Genomic DNA, 10,128 nt, shown 5'->3' on the forward strand with positions numbered 1-10,128 from the left:
CCACAACTAGACTGAAGAACAAAACAACAGCAACTTGTCTGTTCCCCTTCCCCCAATTCCCCAGCACTGTTCCCATCCCCCCAATTCCCCAATAAAAAACTTAAAAAAAAAAAAAGTTATCAGCACAAGATTTATAGGAACATAAAAAAATGGAAAAAGGAAGAAAGGAACAGAAAAACAAATAGCAGACAAAAAACTGACCAGAAAGACACTGCCACAGAGCAGTTGAAAACTATCATCAAAGACATTCACATGCCATCAAAAAATGGAATGAGGATCTATATTCCTTTGTAAAATAAGAGCTCAAGACAGATATAAAAGCAGAAAGATGATGTGAGCCACCACAAGGAGAAGAAACAGGAGCTTGTCGAGTTCAAAGAAACATAAATCATAGATGCCCCAAAACATAAATCACATAAAACATAAATCATAAAACATAAATATAGCCTTTAAAAAAAGGCTATAGGGGCGGCCAGTTAGCTCACATGGTTAGAACGCAGGCTCATAACACTAATGTTGCTGGTTCTATTCCCACATCAGTAAAGGAACTACACCCTCCACAACCAGATTGAAGACAACTACTTGACTTGAAGCTAATGGGTTCTGGAAAAACGCCTTCCACAACTAGATTGAAACAACTATTTGACTTGGAGCTGATGGGTCCTGGAAAAACACACTGTTCCCCAAAAAAATTTCTTAAAAAAAAAAAAAGGCTATAAATTCATAATATTGTCTGAATATTTAAAAATAAGAACCCATTAAAATGCTTAAACTAACAGGCTTTTTATAAGATGGGGAAAGTATAATGCTACAAAGAATAAAATTGATAGTCAACAGAATGAAAGCTAGAAGCAAATGTTTAAAAACAAGGTTTTACCAGGGCATGTTGTAATATAAGTCCACAAAGTGAAGGGCTTAACAATTTTCCATGGTCACACACAATAGAAGTTCCCCTTGCACAGACCTACAAAGCCACCTAAATCCTTGCTGCTCTTCTTTTGAGATTTGTACCAGCAACCTCTTTTGCCGTTCTTTTACAAAGCAACTCTGAAAAGCTGGTGCAATTAGAATCATTCCATATATTAAATTTACCTCCAATTAGAGATCAAAAATACCAAAATAATGCAAAAACTCTAAGATGGCAAAAATGCAGAAATTGAAGAAAATATTATTGGAGTCCTAATAAGTTAGAAGCAAGAATTGAAGGATTTAAGAATTTAAGCAAATGCCTGTTAACATTTACTAATGGCTATTAAAATTTTGACATACTCAGCAGCAAAAATTTTCAGTAGCCTGCCTATTATTTACTAGTTTCACAGACATGATTCAGTTGGCAATGACTATCAGAAGTCTGAAGGGTTATAAGACTAGTATTCAAAGTTACATTTTTGGTTAATAAATTTTTTTATCTATTTTCAGTTTGAATTCTTCTAGGTCTGGTTTTATTTTTCTAGGCTGTGGGTTCATATTACTTTGGCTTTTGAATAATGTTTTGGAAATCAACCTGTTGCCAATAAATAAAAATTAGAGACTTGAGCAGTGTATTATAGTTTTTAAAAACAGATTATTTCTCATATAGGCAATAAAACTGATAGAAAAAAGTTTTCAAACATTTGACTCTGGAAACCTTACCAAAAAGCAATGTGGAAAAATACTAAAGCCTTACTGAGATCTATTTTCAACCTTCAGCTTAAGCAGCATCTCAATATTTAGGAATCAGACGCTAAATACAAGTTGGAAACAAAGCTGTTGTCCTAACAACTGAAGGAGTATTTGGATATTACTTTGGCTTTATTTCAAAAATGAAGTTAGAGAAGAAAGCCAAGGCAAGAGCAAGATGGTGAGAGAAAGTGTTATTTGTAGATGATACAAATTGCACTTGCTCTTTGGTTCACAGTCAGGAAGCAATTCTATTTTGAAACCATATATATCAGCAAAGCTAATCTAAGGTATATATCTTTTGTAAGAAAGTCAAACAACTTGTTTTATTTCTTATAAATTTTGATGTTTTTCAATATTGATTTTTAAATTTTCTTATTCTTTCATCTTTTTATAATATAAGGTATAGTTGACATATATTATTATTTTAGTTTCAGGTATACAACATAATGATTCGATATTTGTATATATTGCGAAATGATCACAATAAGTCTAGTTACCATAGTTACAAAAGTCTAGTTACCATAATTACAAAAAATTTTTTTCCTGTGATGAGAACTTTTAAGATCTACTCTCAGCAACTTGCAAATATACAATACAGTATTATTAACTATAGTTGTCATGCTGCACATTGCATCCCCACGACTTACTTATTTTGTAACTGGAAGTTTGTACCTTTTGACCCCCTCCACTCATTTTGCCCACTCTCTACCACTCACAATACTGATTTTTAAAAACAATTTTTGGGATGGATTGTCAAACAAATCTCTGGACTGGACTGTAAAAGACTCCCAGTATTTTATGTTACAAAAGCAGCAGTAATGCTAAATGATAGAATGCAAAAAGTAGAAAAAAACTCTTTGGAGAAGATGGCTGAAAACCAGCTACCATGTTTGGAATAGCTCACCTTAGTTTCTTTGAACTGGTAATCTTTAAACTCCTGAACCACCACAAATAAATTATCAACTGATCTCAGACAATGAACCTGGGGGGAAAAACGTTAGAAACAAATTTCTGAGAATGCTTTTGAATCATACAAACCATTGATATTTAAACATAAAACTTAGGCACAAAGACTTTAAAGTGGCTAATCCAGTAGTACCTCCTTATCTGTGGTTTCAGGTACCCATGGCCAACCACTGTCCAAAAATAAAATTCCAGAAATAAACAAGCCATAAGTTTTACATTGCATGCTATTCTGAGTAGCTTGATGAATTCTCACACCATCCCACCTGAGACATGAAACATCCCTTTGTCCAGTGTATCCACTGTATACGACACCCGCCCATTTAGTCACTTAGCAACCATGTTGTGGTATCCCAGTGTTTGTGTTCAAGTAACTGCTATTTTATTTAAGAATGGCCCTAAAGTACAAGAGTGGTGATTCTTGCAATTTTGATATGCCCAAGAGAAGCCATAAGGAGCTTTGTTTAAAAAACAAAAAGGTCAAAGTTCTTGATTGATAAGGAAAGTAAAAAAAAAAAAGTATGCTAAGGTTGCTAAGATATACGGCAAGTATGAATCTATCAATGAAATTGCCTAATTTATAAATTAAACTTTATCATAGGTATATTTGTCCAGGAAAAAACATAATATATATGGGGTTTGGTACTACCTGCAGTTTCAGGCATCAGCTAGGGGTCTTGGAACGTGTCCCCCGTGGCCATGGATGGGAGGGGAACTCTACTGTACCTATACTTTGTATATACATTTTTTCCCATTTCCCCAGTCTCTCATCTTTTTGGTTAACTATCAGTTTATAATACTCTAGAGAAAAGAAAGGACAGATGGAAAGAGCTTAGAGTGTTATGCGGGTAACAGGTTTCAGGGAGAAGGGAAAGACAAAGACAGTCAAGTGGGGCTTTATCGTATTCCCCTCATGGCTCTCTGGGGTACACTGTATATTGCAGTGGTTAAGAGAACAAGGTTTGCGGTCCAGCTCTATGATTACTAGCCGAGCAACTCTGGGCAGATTACTTATTCCTAAGCCTAATGATTAATGAGGATAACACTGCCTATCTTCACAAAACTACTGAGGTAATTAACTAAAATACTGAATGGAAAATACTTGCTTACCAATTCATCCCACAAATATTTACTGGGTGTCTACTATATGCCAGACACTAAGAGCTTTGGAGATATCAGGAAAAAAGAGAGAGACACACACACAACAATCCCTGTCCTCATTACGTTGTAATGAGATATAGTTTAGCTTTTTTATTCTTGTGGGAGGGCAGTTTGCTGTCCTTCACGTCTCACCTTCAGTGATTCCTAATTACTTTTGAGCAAGTATTTCTTGACACAGATTTGAAGAAAAATCTCTCCTATTATGTTTCACCCCCAAAATCTAAACTTTAGCTAGATGCTGAAGTAAATAAATTTCAAAGATATGTAGCAGATACCCAGAATTTCTTCATAAATCACACATAATTCTTCTGATGAATTCATCCTTAGGAAATAATTGGAATCAATTCTGAAAATATGGCAAACCTACTCGTCAAACTTACAAATTAGTAAACAATAGAAAATGCAGTAAAATTTTAAAATCACCTGATTCGGAGCTGAGAAAAAAAAGCAAAAAGGACTCCAGAGAGGTCTGTAAACTAGAAAGTAACCATAAAATGACCTATTTAGAAAACTATTTTAAATATTGCTTCATTCAAACCTGAGCCAGACTTTCCACCGAAATGTCAAAATATATTTTGCCCCGGTCTTTGCTGATTTTGCATGATGACCTCAATTTCTCTCTCACTTCATCTGCAGCTGTTTGCTCAAAACCAGTAGGTACAGTGGCTCCAATAGTGACTTGGAGATTCTCGGACTCACTTCTGGGGCCACTTCCCGTCACCTGTATAGACCTCTGAGTCTCATGTAGGTTCACATCCAAAAGTTGGTTAGTGGCTTCTTCAACATCAGACATGTTGGCAGTGCTTCGAGATCCTTAATATAGTCCTTTTAAAAGCAGTACAGGAAAGAAAAGATGTCCAAACATTATCAACTCATATTTCAACTGTAACGAAAAACATCTGCTTTGGAGGACTAGAAGAACAAGGCAACACAACTGATACAACCACATTCAGTCAACACACTTGAATCAGTATTCACCAAAGATAAAAGGATTGAATAACATGGGCGTAGAGTGTAGGATGTGAGATATATATTAAACAAGCAATATAGATACTGTGGAAGAAAAAGAGACAGACAAACACGCAACATTTGGTTTGGGATCATCTATGTTGATAATAGTCATCTCATAACCACAACAGTTAATAATCCAAAAACAGACTACTAGAGCACACTGAAATACATTTCTGCATCTAGCCCTTTTTTTAGCTAGCAGTGGCTTTGGAATTTCAGGCTTGGGTGTGGATCCTTGCCCTCACCGTTCACAGGTTGAATGACCTAAAACAAGTTTATTCTCCTGTGTCTCAATTTCTTTATCTGCAAAATAGTTATTTAATAATACCTCTCTCCTAGAGTTGTTGGGAGACTTAAGTGGGAATACCATACTACCGGGCCCACGATTAAAACTCGCTAATGAGGCATCTATCTTCCTCCTGTGAAGGGGACAGTGATTGATGCATTTAAAACTGATGAACTTAACATCTGCTGACTACAATATTTGAAGGCCTACTACCGGTCAGGCTCTGGGATCCATGGGTGGGCATCAAGAGAAATCTGAAATTATCTTAAAGTGTAAGCCAAATTTCCTGTATCTGAGCGTGAAGGGGGTGGGGTTAGAGAGGTGGGTGGGAAATGGGAATCAACAGCTTTCACCAGATTTTCAAAGGTTTTGTGACCTAAAACGACTTAAGTAGGCACCGAGTACCTAATCTATCCTTGTTCTGTACACGGGACAGCAAACGATGTCTAATACTAATAAAAGTCAGTTCCTTCCCTTAAGGAGCTCACAATAACTGTGAATAAGACCTCCAGCTTCTTTTAAATAAGGAGGCTGAAGCCCACGAAAGGAGGCGTAGCCTGCCTAAGGTCGGAGAGACAGCCAATAAGGGGCGCACACTGTAATGAAACCCACGACTCCGGCCTCCCACCCGCAGGGCCCTCGTCACAGGAATCCACAGTAGCCGGTGAAGACCAGGGAGAGGAAGCGAGAAGGACCCCACAAGGACACCAGGCTGCTGGCCTGGATCGCAAGACGAAGGTCACTGCTCCCTCCCGCGAGTTAGCCGCTCCTCAACCGGCCACTCCCACCCGCCGCCCGGTTACCGGCTGCAAGCGTTAAACCCTTTCCGCTCCGCACGCCGCCGACCTAGTGCGCCCAGGTCACGCCGCCGGAAGCCGCGTCCACAGCCCCGGAAACGGAAGTCAGGAGGCGCGGTCACAGCGGCTTCGAGCGAGGTGTGGCGCAGGCGTTAAGGTCTTGGAGAGAGGACCGTCCGTCTAAAGGTTTGTGTTCGGTGGCGGCTACGATAGCGCCTAAAGGTTTGTGTGCGGTGGTGGCTGATATAGAGTGGTCTGCTCCTGCAGTTGGGGACAGTATCTGTAAGCTGAACCGAGAGCCGTGAGCCTCGTGGCTTGCCATCCTAATGGCTAACATTTATAGAGTGCTTACCCGAGCCAGGCACTGAGTAAGCGCTTCACATCGTCATTTCATTTGTTCCACAGATCTTTTTTTTTTTTTTAGATTTTTATTTATTTATTGGGGAATTGGGGGGATGGGAACAGTGCTGGGGAAGTGGGGGAAGGGGAACAGACATGTTGCTGTCGTTTTGTTCTTCAGTCTAGTTGTGGAGGACGTTGCTTCACTGGCCCAAGTTGGCACCATCATTGCGCTCTTCCCCTGCGAGGCAGATCAGTCCCCGGCTTCTGGACGGTCACTCACTGCGACTGCTGGCTGCCCATGGCAACCCACTGCCACAGGGGCTGCAGCCTACACAGTCAGCGACTCAGGGCAGCCCAGCTCCAGGTTGAGCTGTTGTTCTGCATCTTAGCTATGGAGGGCAGTGTCAGTGGCCCTCGTGTGGGATCCAAACCGGGGCCCTCTGGCATCCCAAGCCAGTTCTTAACCTTCGTGCCACTCCGCCGGCCTTGTTCCACAGATCTTTATTTAATGTGACCCGGGCCATCCCCTTTTTAAAGCAGAAGAAACTGAGTCTCAAAGAGGTTAAATATCTTGGCCAAAAAGTCACACACAGTGTTTTCCAGGCAGAGCTGGGATTCGAACGTGGATGGTGTGCCTCCGGAATTCTTGCTCTTAAAATCTGAACCAGTGTTGCTCAAACTAGTCGCTGAGTTATAGTCAGTAGTTACCCGACCCAGCCACCCCATATTTATCGGTGGTTTTGTTTTCCATGGTTTTAGTTACCCTGGGACAACTATGGTCTGAAAATATTAGATGGAAAGTTCCAGAAATAAACAATTCATAGGTTTTAAGTTGCATGCTGTTTTGAGTAGCATGATGAAATCTTGCATTGCCCTGCTCCCATTTGTCTAGGATGTGAACCATCTTCTGTCCAACGTGCCCACCCTGTTCATTCAGAACAATAAAGTATTTTAAGAGAGACCACTTTCAGATAACTTTTATTACAGCATATTGTTATAATTGTTCTATGTTATTATTGGTTATTGTTAATCTCTTATTGTGTATTTCAAAAATTAAACTTTCTCAGGGCCAGCCAAGTGGCTCAGTTGGTTAAGAGCTCGCTCAAGAGTTTGAGCTCTGAGCAACAGCAGTTCAAGTCCAGCCCGAGCTGAGCAGCCACTGAGCTGCCAACAGGTGGCAGGATGGCTCGGCTAAAAAAAGTAATAAAAAAATAAAAAAAATTAAACTTTCTCATAGGTATGTATGTATAGGGAAAAGCATAATATATGTAGGGTTCAGTGCTATCCATGGTTTCACACATCCACTGGGGTCTTGGAACATACCCCTTTTGGAAAAAGAGGGACTACTGTATCACCTTCACTATTTTTGCCCAATAGCGCTATTGTTTACTTGCTGTTTTTAAAAATATATGTATTTTAATTTATTTTAGAAGGAAACCTTAAAACTCAACAACAGAAAGATAACCCAATTTAAAAGTGGGTAAAGGCTTGAATATTTCTCCACGAAGATACATGTATGGCCAATAAACACATGGAAAGATGCTCAGTATCACTAGTCAATAGGGAAATGCAAATTAAAACCACAATGAAATACCTATTTGAGTGGCTGAATTTTTTGAAAAATGGATGTTCCAAGTTCCAGGGAGGATGTGGAGCTATGAAACATTTAAACATTGCTGGTGGGAATGCTTTTAAAGTGGTACAACAATCACTTTGGAAAACAGTTTGGCTTTTCTCAAAAAGTTAAACATGGAATTATATTACCCATCAATTCTACTCATAGGTATATATACGCAAGGGAATTGAAAGCAGATGTTAAAACCTTGTACATGAATATTCTTAGCAGCATTTATTCATAATAGCCCAAAAGTGGAAATAACCTAATTGTCCCATCAGTAGGTAAGTAAATATAGTCTATCCATACAGTGGAATGTTATTCACTCAAAAAGGAATGAAGTACTGATGCATGTTACAAAATGGATGAACCTTGAACACATTATGCTAAGTAAAAAAATTCAGACCCAAAAGACCACATTATGTTTCCATTTGTATGAAATATCCAGAATAGGCAAAACTGTAGAGACAGGAAGTAGATTAGTGGTTGCTTAGGGCTGGGAAGAAGGAAGAGATTGGGGATGATAAGGGGTATGGGGCTTCTTTTTGGTGTGATGAGAATGTTCTGGAATTAGATATAAGTGATGGTTCCAGAACATTGTGAATAGACCAAGAAACACTGAATTGTACACTTTAAAATAGTGAATTTTCTCTCAAAGGAAACTCATCTGCAGTTTCCTTATATGCGAAATGCTACTTCTCATAAGAGTTGTGTGATTTAAATGAGATTAGCATGTTGACAGGCACATAATTGAAATAGATAGTACCCTTAAAAATAAATACAGTGAAAACAAAGCAAGATGATTAAATTCTAGCCAGATACTGTTCCCTACTAAAGGCTCTTAGTAGGCTCTAAATGTAAGGCTCATTTTCTGTTCGTTAAAGGGATCAATTATCAAGTGTTAGGGACAAACTTGCACTAAATGAGGCCTTCTTGATAAAGTGAAAAGATCCTCTCCACCTGATTCAGTGTTATTTAATGCATATCTTTATACTATTTAAAATTATCTCCATAAACAGGTCTCACACCTGAGGAAACTTTTCTCTAAAGACACGTTGCCTCTCTTTCTGTGCCCAGCGCAGCCATGGCTCGTGGTCCCAAGAAGCATCTGAAGCGTGTAGCGGCTCCAAAGCACTGGATGCTGGATAAACTGACCGGAGTTTTTGCTCCTCGTCCATCTACCGGTCCCCACAAGCTGAGGGAATGTCTCCCTCTCATCATCTTCCTAAGGAACAGACTAAAGTATGCCCTAACAGGAGATGAAGTCAAGAAGATTTGCATGCAGCGGTTCATTAAGATTGATGGCAAGGTCCGAACTGATGTCACCTACCCGGCTGGTTTTATGGATGTCATCAGCATTGACAAGACCGGAGAGAACTTCCGTCTGATCTATGACACCAAGGGTCGTTTTGCTGTTCATCGCATTACACCTGAGGAGGCCAAGTACAAGTTGTGCAAAGTGAGAAAGATCTTTGTCGGCACAAAAGGAATCCCGCATCTGGTCACCCATGATGCTCGCACCATCCGCTACCCTGATCCCCTCATCAAGGTGAATGACACCATTCAGATTGATTTGGAGACTGGCAAAATTACTGATTTCATCAAGTTTGACACTGGTAACCTGTGCATGGTGACCGGAGGTGCCAACCTGGGAAGAATTGGTGTGATCACCAACAGAGAGAGACACCCTGGTTCTTTTGATGTGGTTCATGTGAAAGATGCCAATGGCCACAGCTTTGCCACCCGGCTCTCCAACATTTTTGTTATTGGTAAAGGCAACAAACCATGGATTTCTCTTCCCCGTGGAAAGGGTATCCGCCTCACCATTGCTGAAGAGAGAGACAAACGACTGGCAGCCAAACAGAGCAGTGGGTGAAGTGATCTATCTCTAGGTGACATGTTTGGAAGATCCTTCGTCCCCAATTAAAGATAATATAGCATAATGAAAAAAAGAAAGTAAATAAAGACATGTTACTTACCAGTAGTATCACGTTAAGTGTGTTATTTAACAGAATTTATTGATCATCTGTTGTGTGTCAGGCACTCCTAGGCACTGGAGATACAGCAGTGAAAAAAAAGTCTCTAAGTCTCTGACCTCCTGTTCAGAGCTTATATTCTAATGGAAAAGACAGACAATAGAGAAAATATATACATACCATATCTGTGATTATCAGTATTATGGAGAAAAATTAAGCGAGGTTGGGGGGATGGAGATTGCTGAAGAGATGGAGGGGAATGCCTATTTTATATCAGGTACTTAGGAAAGACCTCACTGATAAGGTGAAAAAGCA

The 10,128-nt window shown here is 39.6% G+C and overlaps 2 protein-coding genes across 8 annotated transcripts in view; one reads left to right on the forward strand and one right to left on the reverse strand.

Annotated features, from left to right (window-relative positions):
• Positions 1-5,973, reverse strand: part of THUMPD3 (THUMP domain 3 tRNA guanosine methyltransferase) — a 23,684-nt gene extending 17,711 nt beyond the window's left edge. The window contains exons 1-3 of one of the 2 annotated variants that reach the window (XM_019651058.1): positions 5,930-5,973; positions 4,325-4,611; positions 2,567-2,644 (exon numbers count right to left, since the gene is read on the reverse strand). In XM_019651058.1, the coding sequence (XP_019506603.1) occupies positions 2,567-2,644; positions 4,325-4,579 (333 nt within the window). In that variant the 5' untranslated portion in view covers positions 4,580-4,611; positions 5,930-5,973. Of the gene's footprint in view, positions 1-2,566; positions 2,645-4,324; positions 4,612-5,886 lie in introns of both variants that reach the window. The other variant, XM_019651057.1, reaches the window with a different exon arrangement.
• Position 5,974: 1 nt separating this feature from the next.
• LOC109387276 (40S ribosomal protein S4, X isoform) lies at positions 5,975-9,821 on the forward strand. 6 transcript variants are annotated; one of them, XM_019651059.1, is made up of 2 exons: positions 5,975-6,066; positions 8,857-9,821. In XM_019651059.1, the coding sequence occupies exon 2, from the start codon at positions 8,922-8,924 to the stop codon at positions 9,711-9,713; it is 792 nt and encodes a 263-aa protein (XP_019506604.1). In that variant the 5' UTR covers positions 5,975-6,066; positions 8,857-8,921; the 3' UTR covers positions 9,714-9,821. The 6 variants fall into 6 exon arrangements, with proteins under 6 accessions (XP_019506604.1, XP_019506606.1, XP_019506607.1 ...); XM_019651061.1 differs by having other exon boundaries at positions 5,978-6,066; positions 8,915-9,821; XM_019651062.1 differs by having other exon boundaries at positions 5,985-6,066; positions 8,920-9,821.
• The last annotated feature ends 307 nt before the right edge of the window (positions 9,822-10,128 follow it).

The sequence above is a fragment of the Hipposideros armiger genome, unplaced genomic scaffold (assembly GCF_001890085.2).
Source record: "Hipposideros armiger isolate ML-2016 unplaced genomic scaffold, ASM189008v1 scaffold_152, whole genome shotgun sequence".
Taxonomy (NCBI): domain Eukaryota; kingdom Metazoa; phylum Chordata; class Mammalia; order Chiroptera; family Hipposideridae; genus Hipposideros; species Hipposideros armiger.

Coding starts and splice junctions, on each gene's coding strand:
- LOC109387276 (XM_019651059.1), top strand. CDS start 8,922: ATGGCTCGTGGTCCCAAGAAGCATCTGAAGCGTGTAGCGGCTCCAAAG.